At 45.2% G+C, this 23,867-nt stretch overlaps 1 protein-coding gene across 3 annotated transcripts; it reads right to left on the reverse strand.

The window, feature by feature from the left end:
* Window positions 1-1,906: 1,906 nt before the first annotated feature.
* Window positions 1,907-22,922, reverse strand: LOC110538128 (mucin-5AC). 3 transcript variants are annotated; one of them, XM_021624737.2, is made up of 13 exons: window positions 22,714-22,922; window positions 9,038-10,282; window positions 8,583-8,825; window positions 8,313-8,419; window positions 8,162-8,220; window positions 7,768-7,913; window positions 7,371-7,508; window positions 5,509-5,551; window positions 5,251-5,288; window positions 5,043-5,130; window positions 3,590-3,794; window positions 3,146-3,178; window positions 1,907-2,774 (listed from the first exon to the last, which is right to left on the reverse strand). In XM_021624737.2, the coding sequence occupies exons 1-13, from the start codon at window positions 22,763-22,765 to the stop codon at window positions 2,643-2,645; spliced, it is 2,529 nt and encodes an 842-aa protein (XP_021480412.2). In that variant the 5' UTR covers window positions 22,766-22,922; the 3' UTR covers window positions 1,907-2,642. The 3 variants fall into 3 exon arrangements, with proteins under 3 accessions (XP_021480412.2, XP_021480411.2, XP_021480414.2); XM_021624736.2 differs by having other exon boundaries at window positions 9,038-10,300; XM_021624739.2 differs by lacking the exon at window positions 3,146-3,178 and having other exon boundaries at window positions 9,038-10,300; window positions 22,714-22,921.
* Between the last annotated feature and the right edge of the window lie 945 nt (window positions 22,923-23,867).

The following is a 23,867-nucleotide window of genomic DNA, read 5'->3' on the forward strand; positions in this document are numbered from 1 at the left end:
CACAGATACATCCACTGTGGACAATACACAGATACATCCACTGTGGACAACATACAGATACATCCACCAATGTTTATTAACATTTTTCTGCATGATAACATAAGGAAAAGGCACATTGTGTGTTTAAATGTATTTATTTTCATCGCACTTACATTCTCTGCAGTAAGACATTTAATTTACAAAAGTTGTATGTACATTTAGAAAATAGTGCACTGTCTCCATGACACACATACTCACAAATACACACAGACACATGAACGACTTCCAGATACATCATATTTTTGCGGAAACTGTATAGACATCGTAATTGGCACATCCGAGAACAAGCTTTGTCGAGAGCTTTCTTTTGCATAATTTTCCTAATTCTTCAAAAAGACCAATCGAAACAGGCACGTTTGCAGATGCAGACAGCTTCAGCAGGGAAGGTATTAATAACAAAAAATGTAGGCCTACTTCGCTCCAGGCCAGACTAATAGACTGTAGAGTAGGTCTATCAGCTCCAGGCCAGACTAATAGACTGTAGAGTAGGTCTATCAGCTCCAGGCCAGACTAATAGACTGTAGAGTAGGTCTATCAGCTCCAGGCCAGACTAATAGACTGTGGAGTAGGTCTATCAGCTCCAGACAAGACTCAAACAAAATATCCCTTTACTGTATAAACCCCTGAACTAGGGATCCAGCTCCTTCAGCCATTCATTCACACAGCTCTCCTCATGAAAACACATTCAATCCTAAAGTATAAAATACTCAAATAAAATTGCTCTCGCTGAGAATGTGTCTATGATTCCCCCCACTCAAAAGTGATTCACATGTAGTGAAACGCAATACACAGTTCAGTGCAATTAGCAAGGGATGAATCACTTTCAAATACTACGCTGAGAATGTGTCTATGATTCCCCCCACTCAAAAGTGATTCACATGTAGTGAAACGCAATACACAGTTCAGTGCAATTAGCAAGGGATGAATCACTTTCAAATACTACGCTGAGAATGTGTCTATGATTCCCCCCACTCAAACGAATCACATGTAGTGAAACGCAATACATAATTCAGTGCAATTAGCAAGGGATGAATCACTTTCAAATACTACGGTGATTATGAGAGCGCAGACACTACAATGCAGAATAACCCATCATCAATAAAATCTATCAGTAATCTCTTCAATAAGACATAGACATACAGGTAATTTAACTAACTGTAACCGATCGCTGCAGCTGTGCATAGTCCATCTGTAAATAGCCCACCCAATCTACCTACCTCATCCCCATACTGTTTTTAATGTATTTTTCTGTTCTTTTGCACACCAGTATCTCTACTTGCACATCATCATCTGTTCATTTATCACCTTAGTGTTAATCTGCTAAATTGTAATTATTCACTCCTAGGGCCTATTTATTGCCTACCTCCTTTTGCACACACTTCATATAGACTTTCTTTTTTTTCTACTGTGTCATTGACTTGTTTATTGTGTTATTGGCTTGTTTATTGTTTATTCCATGTGTAACTCTGTGTCGTTGTCTGTGTCACACTGCTTTGCTTTATCTTGGCCAGGTCGCAGTTGTAAATGAGAACGTGTTCTCAACTAGCCTACCTGGTTAAATAAAGGTGAAATAAAAAATAAAAAATAAATAAAAAGGACCCGCATACTGTAGAGAGAAAAAACATGAAAAGCTTGTCCCTGAACAATGGCCACACCTACTGGCTATGACAAGCTATATTCAGCTCAGTCTTCATTCAATAAGGCTGCGTTTAAGGCAGTCCAATTCCAACCTTTTTCTTCCCACTAATTGGTCTTTTGACCAACCAGAAATGATTTTCAAAATACCAATTAGTGAGAAAAAAAATATAGGATTTGGGCTGCCAGTCTAAAACGCAGCCTAATAGACACAAATAAAACATAATATTACTTTTTTTTTTTTTTTTTACAAATATTATTCAGAATCCTGTCTTTGTATTGCAGAACAGGATAAAGACTATGACCAGATGAACGGGAACATTGCAAAAGTAAAAACATGAATCTATAGTGTTCACAATCCTCTTTGGTGGTGTCAGTTCTTGAAGTGAATCCCTGGGAAGTCAGTGAATGTTTGACCCCAGATCGTTGTGAATCATAAAGCTGATTTTGAGAATGGATTCAAGAAGAACATATTTAAAACCCTGCTGTCAAGTCCCTTGGAGTCGTGCCGTTAAACCGTGAAGGATTCCAGTCCTTGAAGGACTGTAAAACCACAAATTACTACTGATGCCCTACACAGTACATGGCATCTATCCGAACATCCTGATGAAAAGGTATACACACAGTTCTACATAGTTCAACACAAATACAGTGATAAGATGTACCTATACCCAGAGTTACTAGAAGTCAGTGACTTCTCAATTTGATCTTCAGCCATTTTTGTCCGATACACCCCCCCCCCCCTCCATATCTTCCCTGTAGCCTTCCCTCCTCTCTCTAACCCGTCCTTGTCTCCTCTCAACAGCAAATATTAACAAAGCATCTAAGAGTAGGATTGCTGATCCAGGATCAGGTCTCCCCTTTTTAGTCATTATGATTTAAGAAGGCAAAAATGATCCTAGATCAGCATTTCTGCTCTGAGACGCTGTGTGGATACGGGCCCTTGCCTCCAGACGTCGCTGAGGTTCTCATACGGGTCTCCTGTCATCTGCAGGTATGAAGTAAGGGTTCTCGTGGCCCTGCACCAGGTAGGAGTAGCGAGACTGGTTCTTCCCCTTGAACGTGTTCATGCTGTCTGAGGTCAGGTCATACGACCCGGTCTGAAACATTGACAGGCGGGAATGTCAGAGATCGTGCTAGACACACACGCAGACGCAGACACACACACAGACACATGCAGGCACACACACAAACACACATACATGAAATGAAGATGTCAAAACTGAGCCTTCATGAACGTATATGATGGACTATTGAAACCTAATAAGAGTTACTTTCCTCCTAAACCAAATGGTGGATCACATACGGTACTGGAAGCTATTGACTGCGTTCATGAACCAAGCGTTCATGAAGTTTCGGTCTTTCCCATCACCAGGTCAAAGGACATGGTAGATTTAGTCAAATCATCAGCAGAGGTTATAGGCTTAGTAAGGAGAGGGAAAGCAAAGCATTACTAGACTTAGAACCTTACCTTCTTCCCCCGTTTAGGCAGGATGTGGAATCCCTAAAGCAACACACCGGGAGTCAGGCAAGGAAGGGAAGGGAGCACATACATGCTAACTAACTAGCAAACATAAACACTAGCAAACATTAACTCTCCACTACGACAAGTACAGTTATGGCACAAAAAAAAAAGTAAATCAAATATTACATATGATTTTGGGGTGTAATATAGGGGTTAAATAACAAGGAGCAACACAGCATTTAAGGAGACAAAATCTCAAAACTCCTTAAATATGTTACACGAGACAGAGAAGGTCTTTGAGTTAGCCCATTAGGTTTCCAGAGGACAACAGCAGGGAGAGGAAAGCAGACAGGACAATTACAATTTGGGGTAATGCACAAGCAGGAGGTGTATCTTGTAGCAAGTCTCCATGTGGTCAGAAGAACACAGGCTTAATCACAAGTGACTCACCGCTCCGTTGGTGTGGGGCTTCATGTCGACCAGGTGGTGTGTGCTGCCCCCTTCGGTCATCTCCATGGGGGCTGAAGCCCAGTTGGTGCTGGCCCGGGGGATCGGGGTGATGCCCTGGGTGGTGGACCAGGGGCCCTGGAAGTCCTCCACAGGGTACGGGCTGCTAAACTCTGCTGAAGGCTTCTTCACTGACTGCGACCGGTACCTCCGAGACACACAGATAGGACCATGTAAATGCACAGCCCTATATCAGTAAGATTCTCTGATGATACACTCTGGTGAGAGAAATAACGCCAATATTTTGTAGAGTCGGTGTAGAACCAGGGGTGCAGCTAAGACTTGACAGAGTAATGGTTAGAGGAGGGTGGTAGGCCTCTGATGAGGGGCAGTGTGAATGGAGGTTAGGGCTTGGCAGGAGAGGAGAGGAGAGGAGAGGAGAGGAGAGGAGAGGAGAGGAGAGGAGAGGAGAGGAGAGGAGAGGAGAGGAGAGAAGGGAGAGGGGAGAAAGGACAGGAGAGGAGAGAAGGGAGAGGAGAGAAAGGACAGGAGAGGAGAGAAGGGGGAAGACTGAGAGGAGAGGAGGGAGAGGAGAGAAGGTAGAGGAGAAAAGGGAGAGGGGAGAAAGGACAGGAGAGAAGGGAGAGGACTGAGAGGAGAGGAGGGAGAGGAGAGAAGGTAGAGGAGAGAAGTTAGAGGAGAAAAGGGAGAGGGGAGAAAGGACAGGAGAGGAGAGAAGGGAGAGGACTGAGAGGAGAGGAGGGAGAGGAGAGAAGGTAGAGGAGAAAAGGGAGAGGAGAGAAAGGACAGGAGAGGAGAGAAGGGAGAGGGGAGAAAGGACAGGAGAGGAGAGAAGGGAGGGAACTGAGAGGAGAGGAGGGAGAGAAGGGAGAGGACTGAGAGGAGAGGAGGGAGCGGAGAGAAGGTAGAGGAGAAAAGGGAGAGGGGAGAAAGGACAGGAGAGGAGAGAAGGGAGAGGACTGAGAGGAGAGGAGGGAGAGGAGAGAAGGTAGAGGAGAAAAGGGAGAGGGGAGAAAGGACAGGAGAGGAGAGAAGGGAGAGGACTGAGAGGAGAGAAGGTAGATGAGAAAAGGGAGAGGGGAGAAAGGAGAGGAGAGAAGGGAGAGGGGAGAAAGGACAGGAGAGGAGAGAAGGGAGAGGGAGAGGACTGCGAGGAGAGGAGGGAAAGAAGGGAGAGGACTGAGAGGAGAGGAGTGAGAGGGAGAGGAAAGAAGGGATAGGAGGGAAAGGAGAGAAAGGAGAGGAGAGAAGGAACAGGAGAGAAGGAACAGGAGGAGGGGAGAGGAGAGGAGGGAAGGGACAGGAGAGGAGAGGACAGAGAGGAGAGGAGGGGGAGGAGGGAAAGGAGAGAAGGGAGAGGAGAGAAGGAACAGGAGAGGAGGGGAGAGGAGAGAAGGGAGAGGAGTGGAGGGAGAGGAGGGTATTATATTCTTACCAGCAGCAATATGCAAACAAGGCCAGCAGCATGATGAGAAGGACTCCCCCCAGTACACAGGCGATGACCACCACTGCCAACAGAGCCGCTACACAGAGAGAGATACATGAACACACTTCAGATAACCGGGAAATACAAACACCATACTAACTTTTATCAAATCTCTGGACCCATTTGGTTAGGAAAGAGGAGCTTTAGTGCAACATACAGTCAGTGCAGTTGAATCCAGCGTAGCCAAACGGGCATCTGGAATAGAACAATAATAGCAAACATGATGCACATTTCATATCTAACCACAATACATTGTCTTAGATTACAGTTGTTCCTGGTGCAATTACACAGTGAGGGCACAAGGGGGCGCTAGTAGCTATCTACTTGGTGCTATCTACAATGCTTTAATGCAATATCAAAAGGGGATCTCTGCCTGTCTCAACCAAACAAAAATATATTAAATTAAAACACTCACGGCACACATGCGTCTCCCTCTGACCTTTGACCACTGGGACAGGCTATGGAGAAAGAGGAAACATAGGTGAGAGGCAGCCATTGAATTACATACAGAACCATGTGAATTATCGGATCTCTATGGAGACAGTGATGTCACAGTTTCACAGAGCGGAACTAACATGGGAACACTGTGATCTTAACAGCCACTCTGTGTACTGTAGCTCTGCTATCACAGAAGAGAACAGGTGAAGCTCACCAATGTTTGCTCAATAAGCCACATAATAAACACTTGCTTCTAAGAGAAGTTAATACATGTTGTAACATCAGTGCGTACAATTTTAGATTTGAGGAACAGGCTACACAGTATGTGTAGTTTAACATGGCGCTGTGGGGAGCAGAGTCATCTATGTTAAGTAGTTCTCCCCATCCCATAACTTCCCCGCTCGGCAGATAGCGACCATGATTCTTCAACTGGTTTCCAGGGCAACGACCCCTTTGCAGACAAATACATTAAAGAGACATAGTGTGCTGTGGGTCAGAGAGGAGAAACGTCTACACAGCACTTGACCCTCTCTCTCTCTCTCCCTCTCTGTCTAAATTCAATTTCAATTTCAATGTTCAATTTAAGGGCTTTATTGGCATGGGAAACATATGTTTACATTGCCAAAGCAAGTGAACTAGATAATAAACAAAAGTGAAATAAACAATACAAATTTACAGTAAACGTTACACTCACAAAAGTTCCAAAAGAATTAAGATATTCCATATGCCATATTATGTGCAAATAGTTAAAGTACAAAAGGGAAAATAAATAAATGTAAATATGGGTTGTATTTACAATGGTGTTTGTTCTTCACTTGGTTGCCCTTTTCTTGTGGCAACAGGTCACACATCTTTACATCTTGCTGCCGTGATGGCACACTGTGGTATTTCACCCAGTAGATATGGGACTCTATCAACATTTGGTTTGTTTGTGAATTCATTGTGTATCTGTGTATTCTGAGGGAAATATGTGTCTCTAATATGGTCATACATTTGGCAGGAGGTTAGGAAGTGCAACTCAGTTTCCACCTCATTTTGTGGGAAGTGTACCCATAGCCTGTCTTCTCTTGAGACACCTTTTCCCAATAGCAAGGCTATGCTCACTGAGTCTGTACATAGTCAAAGCTTTCCTTAATATTGGGTCAGTCACAGTGGTCAGGTATTCTGCCACGGTGTACTCTCTGATAAGGGCCAAATAGTTTGCTCCAGTTTGCTCTGTTTAAATATATATATATATATTTCCAGTGTGTCAAGTAATTGTCTTTTTGTTTTCTCATGATTTGTTTGGGTCTATTTGTGTTGCTGTCCTGGCGCTCTGTGGGGTCTATTTGTGTTCTCTTTCTCTCTCAATTCAATTCAATTTAATTCAAGGGCTTTATTGGCCAAAGATGTTAACATTACCGAAGCAAGTGAACTAGATAATAAATAAAAGTGAATTAAACAATAAAAATCTCTATCTCTCTATTTCTCTGTCTCTGTCTCTCTCTCTCTCACACACACACACACACACACACACACACACACACACACACACACACGCAAATGCATTCTTTTGACGGCAACATTCCCATTTTCCTCACACTGAAGCTAAGCCAAGTGTACTTGACCTTGCTCTGAGTCGGTCTGTGTCTGTCTGTGTCTCCTTTAATCTTTCCCCTCTATCAAATGGAATGTGTTCAGCAGCTCCATTATACAGTAGCTAAGCTGTTATCGTGTGTCTTGTGTAACATTTCAATGCACTCAGTGCGTACAACCACAAAGACTCCACCAAAACACCGACTCCTATCGTGAATGACCTTTCAATGAGCATGGAACCACTGGAGATAGGTTTGTACTCACCTGTGCAGCTTTGGTTTGAGTAGAAGCTGTTGATGTAGCCAGCCTTACAGGAGCATCTGGTCACTCCATCTTCTTTGTACTCGCACGTAGTAGAGCGGACATCACACGGTTGGGGGGCCTGATCACATAGGTCAGTGGCTGGGAAAAGGACAGGGACACACCCGTCAGGATAGGGACACTATGTAACGGTACTCCATGTTTTATGGGACTTTTTAATGGCTACAGAGTAGGAGAATGTCAGTATTTCTGTCTACTGTTGTTTGACATGACATTCTCCTCTGGTATAATAAAGTACCTATCTATCTATTATTTTCTATGAATAGAACGTCTGGTTAAAGCTCTCAGGTAGTAAGAATCTCCTTCTACACAGGTTGAAGAAGTATTGCACAGTGCCCACCGGTAAATGTAGCTCTCTGCAGTATAGTCCCACAGGTCGTGCCACAGGCTTGTATGGCTTTCTCTATAGCGCCATTGGTCGAAGTCTGGGTGGCACTGGAGCCTAGTTTAAACACGTTGTTCACGGTCGCGATCACACTGCCTTGCCTGTAGGGTCACAAAGACCATACGTAATCACCATTTACAAGCCAGCTGTGGTCTATGGTCTATGGTCAAACCAATGTCCTGGTCATCACAACAAATCCCACTGGGCACACACTTGTTGAATCAACGTTGTTTCCACGTTATCTCAATGAAAGTACGCTGAACCAACGTGGAAAAGTTGTTGACATTACACCAGTGGGATATACATTGGATATCAACCATTCTTGACAATGTGGCGTAGAGAATCTCACCTAAGCAGCACCACATCAGTTTGGCTGTATCCAGACTCGTTTTCCAAGGCTCTTCTCAGCTAAAAAGAAGATAAGAGAGGATTATTGTCCCACTCTGTAGCTCTGAGAGGACAACACACTAACTACTGGGCTTTGTGACTCAGGGACCTACTGCCTCTGAGATCCTGGCTGCTGTTTGCTGAAATATGACTGATGACCGGTTGCTCATTTCATCCTGAAATGTCTGGTTGAGATGCAGGTCTCCAGAGAACACTTGGGCTGAAAATGAAGGGGGGGAAAAAGGAGTCAAAAAAAAGGAGTCGTCATCAATACTAATATTTTCATCATCATCACCATCATCATCCCCACCGCCACCATCCGCATCATCCTCAGCATCAGCACCATCATTGTCTTCATTATAACACCAACAACTAGCACTGACCTTGTACACAGCGGCCCTCTAAGAGGAAGGTCCCAGACACACACTGGCAGGTGCCATTGAGACAGATGCTATCGTACGGACAGGGAGTGGAGGGACACACTATGGAGATGGGTGGAGGCAGGGATGTGGTAGCAGTGATGGCTGACTCTGGCTGGGTGGTGATTCCACCGGTAGGGGAGGTGGAGGTGTGGAAAGGAGGAAGTGGGCTCTCACTAGTTTTGCTAGTTGGTTGTTCAGAGGTTTCTGTGGTAAAAAAAAAAAAGAAGAAGTAGGAAAGAAGACAAACAAAGATGAAATTAGATAGGAAGTTTCAACATTGATTAACATCTCACAGTGAAGATAATATCTTTGTTTTGAATCAGTTTGCTGCATTGTATTTAGTCCTCCTTCAGACACAACACAGACACAATCATGTTTACAACATCAGACACGGACAATTCCATTTTAAAACATACCTCCTGTAGGTGTGATGGTGGGTGAGGTGGCAGGGGTGGTGGTGGAGGTGTCTATGGGGGCCTCAGTGCTGCTGCCGGGGGTTTGGGTTGAGCCTGGAGAGGGTGGGCTGGAGGAAGAGCCGGAGGTGGGGGGCAAGGCTGGAGTGTCAGCTGTGGTTGTAGAATCGGTAGTCCCCTGTGTTCCAGTGGTTTTGTCTGTATGAGGGCTCCCTGTAATGGTAGCTGTGGGGGTTGAGGACGTGGCGCCATCGGTCACTGGGATAGAGGTCTCAGGGCCCTTTGTAGTGGGGACCTGGGAGGCCTCTGTATTGGCGGTGGTTGAGGTAGAGGGCGAGGTACTATGTGATACTGGGAGAGAGGTCTCAGGGCCCTTTGTAGTAGAGGAGGGGCGTGTTGAAGACAGGGTACCACCCTCTGTTACTGGGAGAGAGGTCTCAGGGCCCTTTGTAGTGGAGGAGGGGCGTGTTGAAGACAGGGTACCACCCTCTGTTACTGAGAGAGAGGTCTCAAGGCCCTTTGTAGTGGAGGAGGGGCGTGTTGAAGACAGAGAGGTCTGACCAGTTGGTGGGATGGTGGACTTTGTGATCCCTGTACCTGTGGTCTCACTGTCTTTGGTACCTGTATTTGTGGTAGCTGTATTGATAGCTGTTGTTTCATGTGTGCCTGGCTCTTTGGTACTGCTGGTTGGGACAATGTCTGGAGTTGTGTTTGAGGTACGGCCTGTCTCCGTGGTGACAGAGGAGGAGGCTCCGGCATGTTCCGTGGTAGACGGAGAGACCCCTCTGCTAAGGGCAGGTGTGGTGGTGGGTGTTGTCATGCCACTGTCTGTAGATTGACTGTCTTTTTCCGTCGACTCAAGGGATGTGACAGTGTACGCTGAGGTCTTGTGGGAGGAAGTTATCTCTGCTGTGCTGACCGACGGGATAGTTCTTGTTTCTGTCGCTGTGGTGCCGACTACTCCCGTAGACTCTGTCGTATCAGACGTTGAGGTCAGGTCTGTCGTAGTAGAGACCTCTTTAGTTTTAGAGACGGCTGCTGTTGTGGGTAAGGTGCCATCAGTGCTAGGGTGGACAGTTGAGGGGTCCTGGGTGGTGGTGGCTCGGTCTGTGGTGGCGGAGCTGGGTTCAGTGGAGACTGGGGTCGTTGTTGATAAGAGGGTGGTGGATCTGTCTCCTGGGGTCATGGATGTATCTGTGGGCCCAGGACTGCCGTGTGTGCCAGGAGTCTGGGTGTTGGGCTCCCCCCCTAAAGAAAAAGACAACACTACAAACATACAGTAAGTCATGAGCTCAGCTTCATGTGCCCCAAACACACTTTGCAAAACACCCCAAACCTGCAATACTGAAACAGACCTGTTATGTTAAGGTCAAAGGTTAGGGAGTCAAAGCCTGTGGTCTTAACCAGAAGTCTTAAACCTTGGCCAGTTACTCCTCTGGTGTGCATGTCCCCCCCCTATAATCAGGGATGACCGAGACTGATGGGTGAATTTAACTACCAGGTAGAAACAGAATATCTGAGGTGTTTGGGCCCTCCAGAAAATAAATGGAATGGCCCTGATTGACAGCATGCGTTCCAATACCACTTGGGCGATCTGCAAAAGCACAGGAATCTAAACACCAAAAGTGTTCAGTGTTGGAGCTGAGTGGTGAATAGTCATTGCGACATTTGCTTTAGCTTTAGCTGAGCTCACCACTCCGGTTGTGTCACAGAGACGTAGAAATGCTGCATCGCGTCATACGCGTGACAAAAGACAAGTACGCGGTCGTCCGCTTGCTGACGTACCTCGAACGCCACTCACTGCGTAATGTCAGTGTGGTGTCTGGTCAAGTTTATTGCCAGTCTCTTCAAAGAGGACTCGGCGTCACATTGATCTTAGCGTGTTGTGGTGATGCCTGTCCACGGTGCTGTTAAACCCAATCTGCTCTGGTCTCTATGTGTTTGGCAGCTTCACAGCAGCTTGAGGAGCGGCACACCCAGCAGGAGGCCTTTGATAGAATACTGCCTCGGCCTGTTTACCCCGAGCCGCGGAGCTGGGTCCTCATCTGTATGCGTTGGCTGAATACGCTCAACCTTTCTATTTCCTCCTCCAGCTAGAGCAGAGAGGGAACACACGCACAACAGGGGCCCCATCCCAAATGGCACCTCATTCCCTACACAGTGCACTACTTTTGGCTCTGGTCAATATAGGGTGCCATTTGGGATGCGACTTAGGCAGATGGCAGATGGCAAGCCCTGCGTTGCTCCTACCGTACCAGGCAGCAGAGATGCAGGAGGAAGTAGGGGGGGAAACAAAGACTAATATCTGATTCTGTGTGCGATTCAATTATTTTCCAGGAACACACAGTACACGCCAGAGTGTACATTGCCTCGTGTGACCTAACGGCTCTGTCTCATGGTAACCAAAACCCTTTTACAGATGAAAAATGACCAAAGAGCACACACACACACACACCTGTCAAGGCCGAACTTAATGGCCATCCGTATTTGAGATAGAGAACACACTTGTATCCATACAGACTCTTTCACCACATACACACACAAACACAGACAGACACGCACACCCCTTTACCCACACATACGGTATGAGGGAGTGGATTGAATAAATACAGAGTTATCTGATATGATGGGTGGTGGACTGAGAGAAAGGCTTTTATGATCAGAGCTGACGTAATATAGATTTTATTGGTTATGATGATAACAAGGCGAGGTGACCGAAACCAGAAAACGTCTCCCGAAACTAGAACAGTGTGGGACCAATGACGCAAAACAGAGATGCAGTTAACAGTACTGCATCACTCTGTTAGTAGCTCGTGTACACTTTAAGAATGAAAGAAGATAGCCCCGAGGGTTTTAGTTGATTCCGAGACATTAAACCCAACAAAGACTAATGAGAAAACACTAGATTTAATTATCCCCTTTTATTCACAGTGCAAGACACAAGAAGTCAACTGTATGTTCTTATAATGAGATTTCTGTCAGTTATGCCCATCCCTCTATTGATATATGATTATTTTTATTACCTTTATTTAACTAGGCAAGTCAGTTAAGAACAAATTCTTATTTTCAATGACAGCCTAGGAACAGTGGGTTAACTGCCTTGTTCAGGGGCAGAATGACAGATTTGTACCTTGTCAGCTGGGGGATTCAAACCTGCAACCTTTCGGTTACTAGCCCAACGCTCAAACCACTAGGCCACCCTGCCGCCACAATGATGATATGAAGACATAGCTATGAGTAAGAGCCTTCCCCCTTCATACTGTACATTCTGGGTGTATCACCACAGTGTGTCACAGTACACTTTTATCTCTTGGTAACCAAATTAAAACATTCTGCCCATTGGTTAGATTCCTTCGCATAGATTTGCCAGTGGGCCTTGGCGATGCAGACATGCCTGACAGAATGTGTTGTCTTCAGACCAGCGTCTTAGCAGAAACCGGATAAATACACAATAATGAAGCCTAGCAATGTGGTTGCTAACTAAAACCTGGAAACCTAATCTATGGTCCATTGTACTGGAACAACAAAAAAAACACACAGATTCCAAACATAAGAAATCTCCCTGGCAACCTGAACAAAGAGCAGGCTGAGCATAGATCATCCAGTGTGATCCTGGACAAGGCAGGCCAATAGCCTACCTATCAAAAATGACCAATGCCAAGCGCAAACATTTACAGTAGTGTAATGTGTAAATGGGTGTTTAAGCAGATGGTGGTGACAGAAATCAGGCCCTGCCCCACAACACAACTACTGGGAAGTCAAAGCCTAATTTAGCATCTACATACAGTAGGCAGTAGCCCACTACTTCCTGCTATTCTCCATCCAACACACAGACCTTTCCCTCCGTCAGGCCCATTGGTAGCTCTGAGGTGTCGGTTAAATGCCACTTGATTTTGCACCCTCTAAGTCAGCCTTTCTTAAAGTAGGGGTCGCGACCCAAAGTGGGTGGAATTGCAGGGAATTAGCTGTAAAACTTAAATGTTTTTCTCTCTGCCCCATTGTAAAATGAGCAGAATTGTATGAAATGTCCTGCTAAATGTCCTCCTCGCCCCATGGCATGATTCGTAGAATTGCAGAAAACATGCTTTAAAACCGTTCAATTCTCTCTACGCCCCATGGCAACATTTGAAATGACTGATCACGAAATGTCTAATTTGGGTTCCAGGCTGTAAAAGTTTAAGAACCCCTGTTCTAAGTCATGAGCTACAAACATCTTGTCACGGCCAGGGTGTGACTAGGGCGGGCATTCTATGTTCAGTTTCTATGTTTTGTATTTCTTTGTTGTTTGGCGCGTGTGGTTCTCAATCAGAGGCAGCTGTCTATCGTTGTCTCTGATTGAGAATCATACTTAGGTAGCTTTTTCCCCACCTGTGTTTTTTGGGTAGTTGTTTTCTGTTTTGTGTGGCTGCACCAGATAGAGCTGTTTCGTTTGTGCCGGTTTGATCATTTTTGTTCTAGTGTTCGGTTCTAATAAAAATCATGGACACGTACCACGCTGCACCTTGGTCCTCACCTTCTTCCACCAACAACCGTTACACATCTGTTGTGACACGAGGTGAGAAGAGTTTGATAACTATTGAGAACAGTTGAGAATAGACTGAATGTCAAATCAACAACAAACCGATACCAAAATTATACTGGATGGAAAATCAGACTACGCACTATACAACACTTTCTAAGAACACCAATAGTAAATCTAGCCACATCCCCAATACTGCTGCCATGCAAACAGCCATACACTGAACACCATGATATCCAAGGCAACAGAGTGGAAACCGAGGGAGAGGTGAGTATCGGCTGGTGAGTTAAAGCAATGACAGTTATCTGATCACTTCTCTCTGTCAGCACTGCAACAATGACAAAACTACAACACAATGGTGTGTGTGTGGTTGTGCGTGCGTGTTTGTGATGACCTTTCCACAGTTCCCCCACCCCTCTCATTCAAATGCTTCCGTCCTGGAAAAGTTTAACCTCACTTGAAAACAATCACTGACGTCTCATTTAGATCCACATCAGACAGACTGGCTTGGATCACAGAGTCGGCTCTCTACGGCTGGAGTCATTCTGCTATATCCTGACACGTTTTGTGCATGATGTGGGTATACCATACACCATGAGAGTGTGGCCATGTTGTAAAATTGAAGATCCCTTCCCAGACAGGTCGACATGAACATGAGTAGACATCGCTACTGGGGAGCCTTGACTTCGTCCTAAAATACCCCCTGCCTACCTGTCACTGGACTCAGGAGGCTCCGGACCCCAGGCAAGAATATCAGGCCTGACACACTCACATGCACATATGTAGGCATGCACACACACACACACAGGTTTTCATCAAACGCGCACACAGAGGCTATCCTGTGTCTTACAAAGTAATCTGAGGATTGTGTCCCTCTGTACAATCCTTCCACCACGGCTGATTCAGATTCAGAGAGTTTACAGTAATAGTCACATGTACAGGGTTGCAGGTGTGATTGCAGGGTTCAGTGAAGATGTTAGGCTTTGAGTTCCAACATGCAGAACTAAGTGAAATAAAAATAATGAAAACGGTCCTAAAAAAAATAAAAAAATCTTAGTAGAAATATACATAAATGACAACTGTGGCAGTGATGACTAAATACATGTACATTGGTGTGGAGGCAGAGTACAGACTGAGGGGGTGGAATGACCACAGAGGGAGAAGCATGACCATAGAGGGGGACCAAGTCAAAAAAACTATACGAATTGTACTCGGTCATGATGTGCATATTAACAACTGCAACATTGATGCTTCTCTGTGTATTATTACTTCAGTATACACGTCATCATAGTTGCTGTAGTTTCATAAGCAACATAAAACTAAACTGGTGCGGAATTAAACAACTCGCAAGGGGAAGTTCTGTGTGGGTTTGAAATATCCCTGCTATCAGAGGGGGCTGGTGGGGGGAGCTATAGGAGGACGGCTCATTGTAATAGCTGGAATGGACTAAATGGAACGGTATCAAATACATCAAACATACGGAGGCCACATGTTAGACTCTGTTCCAGCAATTCCATTCCAGCCATTCCAATGAGCCCTGTCCTCCTATAGCTCCCCCCACCAGCCTCCTCTGACTGCTATTTCCTTTAAAGTTCCACTTTAACTTTTTTTTAAACTTAAACAGGACTGGCACGTAGTCACACTACCACTCATTTGAATCGTTATCTTCACTAACGTATTACCAGGAACTACTGCTAATGTTGATCAAAGCATATCAAACCAGAAGAGACACTGTACAGGTAGGGTACAGTATAGTGTAGATTATGTAAACGGTATATTGCAGGACAGTCAGAAGCCCTCTTTTAGGTATTAACCTAGTGTTACAGCCAGATAATCTCAGGAAGACACAATGAGATAACGGGGTTAAATCAGACCACCCAGGGGTCAAAGGACACCTATTGAACTTCACCATATAGGGGACCACACACTCAGGAAGAGCTCATATTTTTTTGTAAAGTGTATTGAGACGTGTGAAATGCACTGCAAATCAAACTTGACTTATAACATAGACAAAATGGTCCAGATTGGGTTGGACCAGATTCACATCAAGTCACTGCAACAGTGTATACATTAGTGTCATACAGTGTCACTCCCAGGGTCATACTGCACGTCACACACACAGTGAAGTAAACATCGACAGACTCAAACAGAAATAATAAAAATAAGGTCACAGTCTGTCACCCAGCCACACCCTCAACCTCCCCTTCCCACACAGGAAGAAAAGGGAACAGCATCGAGCGGAGGCTGAGGGACTCGCATGCCACCGCTAAGCAGTGTGGGAGTGTGTCCGTTGCCAGCTGTCAAAGTTCTGATGGCCACACTACAAATCACTGAGGGAGAGAGACAAAGAGACAGGGTGGGGGAGAGAGGAGAGCGAGACTGAGAGACTCCACGCCGATGACGCTCATCTGTCATCCCAGGCTTTCTTTTCATGTGGCACAATGGTACTCCTGTGAACTGCCCCTTTATGAACTCAACCGACTGCCAGATAAACAATTACCTTGCTACCTGTTGCCCCCTCGACCCCAACCCCCACAGACTCTACTCGGTAATGTACTTCAAGATAATACGTGTCCCAAATTGCATCCTATTCCCTACATAGTGCACTCCTTGCATAGTGCCTCTGGTCAAAAGTAGTACACTACACAGGGATTAAGGGTGTCATTTGGGACGTAATCCGAGTCTGGAGTCTGCAGATGACAGTGCTCGGGGAGGGAAGAAAGGGTTTAAATAGACAGGAGGAGTCATGGCGGTTCCGGAAACCTGCCTCCAGTAGACACTTTCAGTCACTTGGAGTTTCCACGGAAACATGGCCAGCTTACGGGTGGGGATTAGGGAAGTGCGTTCCTGAAATAGTTTTTATCACATCTACCAGCACTGTGAGAAACAAAGACCTGATTACGGAATGCTCACGGAAAAACGGAGAAAGAAAGAAACAAAGAAAGAGAGAGAGAGAGAGAGAGAGAGAGAAAGAAAGAAATATGGGCCATCGGGTTAGTGACTGACCCCACAGAGACTGATAACGAAAGGATTTTCTAATTAGCGCCATCACAGTAATGTGACGTCCCTTCAGAGTTGATTAGTGTAGTCTAGTCTGTCTGTCCATGCAGTTCACTGTTTACAAATGCTAATAGGAATAACAGTTACTGACAGTGCTCACAAATGACATATCAAACACTCTGAATCGATAGGGGGTGTAATAGCATGTATGACATCTCAGAACATAACATGCAAAATAACAACATGTACATGACATAGGACTAGTAATGCAGGACTTCAGTCCATGCTAATTAGAAGTCCCAAGTACAGGCCTCCGAGCCGGCTAATGAGGTGGACATTTCTAACATACTGCTTTATGACCTGTAGGACCAATGCTTGTAGGGAATGTTCCCCTTCTTACATCAAACACACACACACACACACACACACACACACACACACACACACACACACACACACACACACACACACACACACACACAGTAGCAGCAAGCAGGTCAGTTTCCTTCAACTTCCCCTGGTGTAGTGAGTCTCTCTGTCCTTTGGGCCCTGTCCATGTCTCTGTTACCACGGCTGCCACATCAAAGCAGGGCAGCCGACGCCAGTTCACCAGAGGTGACCGTATCTCACGGAGATGAGGAGCTTTCATTTTCACCTCTTACAGACCAACCACTGCCATATCCCTGTGTCTGCTATTCTCTTTCAATCACTCTCTCCTCTCTCTCACACTGAAGAGGTGCCTCATCCGGGTAATAGGCCTTCCTGAAAACCTCGTCCCTCGGATATGGGGGATATAAACCTTCTATTGAACCATCGTGTTTCTCCGTCCTTCTGCTTAGTCTGGCGTTTGTGAAGCCACTTTGGGTCCTTGAAAAGCGGTATATAAGTACCATGCATTATTATTATTAAGGTTGCTGATGCCGCAGCACTCTCTCTCTGTGACAATGATCCCTCACATAGTAATACAAGCTGCTTGGGGGACAGATTCCTAATTAGTCTAATCAAGCTGAACATGTCCATGGTCAATGGAAGGAATGAGAATGGCCATATCTCCCTGCCTTCATCCAATATCATGACGGTGAAGTCTGTGCATAGTTTCTCATGGGAAAGTCACTTGTGACAGCGTATAAGGCATCTTACACTCTTCAAATCAACAGGACAATAGACAGGCATTGTCATAACTGGGTAAAGCAGGTAGCCTGGCGGGTAGGAGCGTTGGGCCAGTAACCAAAAGGTTGCAGGATTGAATCCCTGAGCTGACAAGGTAAAAAATCTGTCGTTCTGCCCCTGGGCTAGACAGTTAACCCACTGTTCCCCGGGTGCCAACGATGTGGATGTCGATTAAGGCAGCCCTCCGCACCTCTCTGATTCAGAGGGGTTGGGTTAAATGAGGAATGAGGTATCCCCTTTCCCTAAAGGTCTTGCATTATTTGTCTGTGAGATTACATCTAAGGAATTAACAGGTTTCCTAATTCCCGAAAGACAATTTCACACTGCTCTCAAATCAAAGTTTATTTGTCGTGTACACATATTAGCAGATGCTAAAGCCGGCGCAGCTAAATGCTTTTGTTCCACGGTCCAACAGTGCAGTAAATGTCTAACAGTACAATACTAATACAGAATTATAAAGTGGGGGGTTAGAGCCCTGAATGCTGATTGGCTGTGGTATATCAGACCATATATCACGGGTATGACAACACATTTATTTTTACTGCTCTAATTACGCTGGTAAACAGTTTATAATAGTAATAAAGCACCTCAGGGGTTTGTAGTATATGGCCAATATAACACGGCTACGGGCTGTGTCCAGGCACTCCGCGATGCGTATGAACAGCCCTTAGCCGCGGTATATTGGCCATTTACCACACCTCCTCGGGCGATATTGCTTAAATAACCGGGATACACCCGGGTTACGGGATGAGCAGAGGCTTGAATGTTGTTTCAGACAGGGTGTGTTTGAGATTGCTCAATTTGTTCACAATGCCTGGAGGAGAAGGAGAAATGTCCTGTTTGGCTAGATGGTAGCTGTACTGGCCATCGTCTGCCTGGGGTAGGGCCTGCTTGACACACACACACATGTACACACACACACACACACACACACATCACTCACAGGCACAAAGACACACACACTGACAGAAGAAAGGCAGTCGCACAGCTAGAGGGTCTTGTACTGATTTGTCAACACCGGGCCCCACAGCAGGACTCATCACTATGGGTGGCACGGAAGGACACAGAGCACAGTCCTACTTTCTCTACTAGGGAAAGATCAGAAGATTTAAGTTGCAGTCATTGTTTATTCCCTTGCCTTTTTCTTCATCATTACCTCAGTTGATTTATTTACATGCTTATCTCCCTTGGTCTCTCTCTCTGTGACCTCTCTACCTTCAGCTTGACCCGTGGCTTGCCCTAGTTGTAAGACTTAAGGGGAGGTGAGTTTGTGTGTCTACGTCCCCCTCCCTATATCCTATATCAGCACAGAGGGCTCGTCCAGCCTTGACTATCTGTAGGTAACAGATGGTTCCCTGGAGCAGCTAGCGCTCCTCGCTCACTGGGCCTCTGCTCTGAGCACATATCATATCCTATTAAAGCTCGGCCAGCACATGCTTTCCAATTACAGAGTGAGATTTACAGCCCCTAATCCAACTCAGCGATAGGGAGGGGAGAGAGGTGATAAGATGAAAGACAAGATGGAAGAAAGAAAGAAGAAGCAAGAGTGTCAATGAAAAGGGGAGTGCAGGCAGAGAGAGAGAGAGAGATTGTGGGTAAAGGCTAGGCGGTATAGTGAGGAGAAAGGAGACACTACCAAACCCGTGTCACACTCACCGTACCCTATTTATCCTGACCTCGGTATAGTGACCACTCGTTGATATCTGGGCTTCATCACACTTAAAAGGGAGGACTGATGAATGTGTGTGTGTGTGTCTGCTCGCTCTGTCCGCCCCATCCATTACCTCCTGTATAGACCCTCCCTGCTCTGCACATATAATATCATGACTAACCACCAAACTATGAAGCTGCCGACATGAAGAATGTATGTGGTCAAAGAGGAAAGAGACAGGGTTAAGAAGGGGAGGAGAAGAGACACTGAACATGCTCTTTCTTATCGGGGACACACGCTGGACGATGGGCGTCCATGGCGCCAGACTCAGAGGAAGAGGTGATCGACCCTCAGGAGGTCCTTCATGTGTATCATTTTACTACACACACACACACACACACACACACACACACACTTCTCGTACAAGCCTCCTTCAGTTCAGAGCCAAGCTCTCTCCCTGAGTTACAGAGTTCTTAAACGCATAACAAGTGAGCGAACTATAAACACAGCCTGCAGGGACCAGGGACCAGCAAGGACTGAGCCACATGACAGTGGCTCCTCTCAGGGCTCTGATGGTAACTTTTGACCTGAAATATGGCCTTCCCTATAGGGCAGGGATAGGCAACTTTGATGGGGGTGAGGGCCACAAAATCTGAACTCATCATGAGGCACTAGCCTTTTGGGGGCCCTAAGCGATTTTGCCATTGGGCAGAGAGAAGATTTTACAATGTTCTAAAAGTTTAATTCAATTCCACTCATTTTGCAAAGGAACAAATGAGCAGTTTTACAGCTTATTTCCTGCAATTCTGCACATTTTGCCATAGGGGGAGAGAAATGTTTGCTGTTTTTTAATATGATATCTGAGTGAGAGTGACTAACAAAATCAATGGGGGTCCCCTGGTTGGAAATACGACCATGACATTTTTACCAATCTACATTTTTTTTAGCTGACATTGGCTATTTGAGTGACTGTCAGTGACAGACTTAACATAAGAGAAAAACTGCTCAAATCAAATCAAATGTTATTTGTCACATACACATGGTTAGCAGATGTTAAAGGGAGTGGAGCTAAATGCTTGTGCTTCTAGTTCCGACAATGCAGTAATAACCAACAAGTAATCTAACTAACAATTCCAAAACTACTGTCTTATACACAGTGTAAGGGGATAAAGAATATGTACAATGATGCACAAGCAAATTTCTAAATTGCACCTAGTGTATTCTACTATTTTAACTCGCAACAGTACATTGAGATCTCGACTCGGGTCCTAAAAAATGTTATAATAATTGATCCGTGGGCCAAAAACAGCGGGCACGTGGGCCGCCAGTTGCCCATCCCTGCTATAGTTGGCAACGTGATGAAGCAACCCCATAGCAGCCCTAATTAAGAGACTGCGACCAATAGAATCAACTTCCTGTACAAGGCAGCAGGGCTAAGGAGCAGCATGGCTGAGCCTATAGGCTCATTAAGATTCCACAGTAGACTTCACCAGTGTTGCAGGCTAAAAGAGTATAGAAGAGAGAGTACAGAAAGAGCTACACTTCTTTGAATGGTTAAGATGTGTGTCACAACCTGCCAGAGAGCAGTGGAACCAATGACTCAGTCTTCAGTAAGTCTTGGCTTCTATTTGGAGAGTTTTGGGGAACCCCCTGCTAAGAGTCTAAGATAGCCACTAGTTTTGAAGTATTAGTACTGCACATATGAAAAGAGATCCATCAGAGCCTTAAATAATGGTTTATTACCTTACATAATAATGGATAGAAAAACACACACTATATATACAAAAGTATGATGACACCCCTTCAAATTCGGCTATTTCAGCCACACCCGTTGATGACAGGTGTATAAAATCGAGCACACAGCCATGCAATCTTCATAGACAAACATTGGCAGTTGAATGGCCTTACTGAAGAGCTCAGTGACTTTCAACGTGGCACCATCATAGGATGCCACCTTTCCAACAAATCAGTTAGTCAAATATTTGCCCTGCTAGAGCTCCCCCGGTCAACTGTAAGTGCTGTTATTGTGAAGTGGAAACATCTAGGAGCAACAACGGCTGAGCCTCGAAGTGGTAGGCCACACAAGCTCACAGAACGGGACTGCCGAGTGCTAAAGCGCATAGCACGTAACAATTGTTTGTCCTCGTTTGCAGCACTCACAACCGAATTCGAAACTGCCTCTGGAAGCAACGTCAGCACAAGAACTGTTCGTTGGGAGGTTCATGAAATGGGTTTCCATGGCCAAGCAGCCGCACACAAGCCTAAGATCACAATACACAATGCCAATTGTCGGTTGATGTGGCGTAAAGCTCACCGCCATTGGACTCTGGAGCAGTGGAAACACATTCTCTGGAGTGATGAATCACGCTTCACCATCTGGCATTCCGACAGACGAATCTGGGTTTGGCGGATGCCAGGAAAATGCTACCTGTCCCAATGCATAGTGCCAACTGTAAAGTTTGGTGGAAGAGGAATGATGGTCTGGGGCTGTTTTTCATGGTTCGGACTAGGTCCCTTAGTTCCAGCTACAGCATACAATGACATTCTAGACGATGCTGTGCTTCCAACTTTGTGGCAACAGTTTGGGAAAGGACTTTTCCTGTTTCAGCATGACAATGCCCCTGGGCACAAAGCGAGGTCCATACAGAAATGGTTTGTCGAGATCTGTGTGGAAGTACTTGATTGGCCTGCACAGAACCCTGACCTCAACCCCATTGAACACCTTTGGGCTGAATTGGAACACCGACTGAGAGCCAGGCCTAATTGCCCAACATCAGTGCCCGACCTCACTAATGCTCTTGTGGCTGAATGGAAGCAAGTCCCCGCAGCAATGTTCCTAAATCTAGTGGAAAGCCTTCCCAAAAGAGTGGCGGCTGTTATAGCAGCAAAGGGGGGACCAACTCCGTATTAATGCCCATGACTTTGTAATGAGATGTTTGACAAACAGGTGTCCACATATTTTTGGTCATGTAGTGTATTTGAAAATGTAGCTTAAGTGGATCTAGGGTAGGCTAGTGATGGTAAATATAGCCTAGTTTGAGTCTATACACTGCATTGCTATCCACTTGGCAGCTTTAATGTTATTACATCGTTATTCCGGTGACATTGCAAATTTATGGGAACAAACATAGCCTATTGCAATGCATAGGCAAAAATGGGCAACGTTTGGAGATTGATTTAAATACCCCACAGAGCTCTGGATTTTCCTTGTATATCCCACACGAAATGGCACCTGCTTTGAGAAGTGTATTTTGAACAATATTCCACCGAATGATCCATGCGTACACGGGCGTTTCAACAACAAGACATTATCCTAGAAAACATTTAAATCAAGCTTACCTGTGACAACAATCCATAGGAGGATGAAAAGTTGATGACAAAATAATGTCATGTTCACCCTGTGTATAACGGTTCGTCCGAGTTCAGATAATCAAGATGAACAACAACAAGGTTTGTGTCCGGTAACGGTCTTGCTGGAGACGCAGTAACTTATTCCCTTCGTGCCGGACAGTGTCTGCCACAGGTGGGTCTCTCTTTGAGCCCGTTTAGAGGTCTCAGCAGTATTAAATGCTTAGTCCCTCCTCGTGGGCGGGCCCTGCTGCCTCCCTCCAACAAGCTCGGTCACTGACAGTCCCGAGTGTCCTCTTAGGACTCTCAGGGAAAGTAGATAAGGCAAGCGCGCCCAAGACCTAGGCCTGTGGTATTTTTGGCATTGTCTGATGGTGATGAATGTATTAATGCTTTTATATTACGGTATTTTAACTATTCAACCAACACTCACATTTGGCCAGTGTTGACAAGTAAAAGTCCGATGACGACAAATTGGATGACGACTAATGTCCCCATCCCGAAGGAAACGGTTTGATAAATTGAAGCCTGCCACATTTTTCATACAGGACTTGTTTATACAAATGGACAATTAAGCTTAAATAAATACAAAATTGCATTTACGTCTTTAGCTATAACTGTAGGATAATGTTCCCGTTGGGGGGATTTTATGGCTGTATCTGATCAGATAACATGTCCATCACAACACGTGGCATTTGTTTGCTTCTAGCAATATCAACCCAATTTTTCAACATAAATATGGTTCCTGGACCATGACATTTATAACTTTATGGTTTCAAATATATGTGAATTATCAGTTAAGGCTAAATGTTGAGGCATTGTAATATAGCCTACTGAAAGGACACGACACAAAAGGTGCTATCTAGAAGCTAAAAGGGTTCTTCGAACTCATTTGAATAATTATTTTTGGTTCCAGGTAGAACTCTTATGGTTCCAGGTAGAACCCTTTTGGAACACAAACGGGTTCTACCTGGAATCAAAAAGGGTTCGCCTATGGGGACAGCCGAAAAACCGTTTTGGAACTCATTTTTTTCTGTGTACCTAACCTTTCTCTTATTTAATCAAATTAGCCTGAGCTGTTCTTGCTCTGCGGGTTTTATTGATCTGAAGACGTCAGACATTTGACAGCACAAAAACTGTCTCAA

The sequence above is a fragment of the Oncorhynchus mykiss genome, chromosome 12, assembly GCF_013265735.2.
Source record: "Oncorhynchus mykiss isolate Arlee chromosome 12, USDA_OmykA_1.1, whole genome shotgun sequence".
Lineage (NCBI taxonomy): Eukaryota > Metazoa > Chordata > Actinopteri > Salmoniformes > Salmonidae > Oncorhynchus > Oncorhynchus mykiss.

What these genes read in the sequence shown, in the direction of transcription:
- LOC110538128 (XM_021624736.2), bottom strand. Translation starts at nt 22,765, where the DNA reads ATGACATTATTTTGTCATCAACTTTTCATCCTCCTATGGATTGTTGTC. An exon ending in CCTATGGATTGTTGTCACAG is followed by an intron (nt 10,301 to 22,713) that starts GTAAGCTTGATT and finishes GTATGTTTGTAG; the next exon opens with TGTTGTCTTTTTCTTTAGGG. An exon ending in CTCAAACCAAAGCTGCACAG is followed by an intron (nt 5,552 to 7,370) that starts GTGAGTACAAAC and finishes CTTTCTCCATAG; the next exon opens with CCTGTCCCAGTGGTCAAAGG.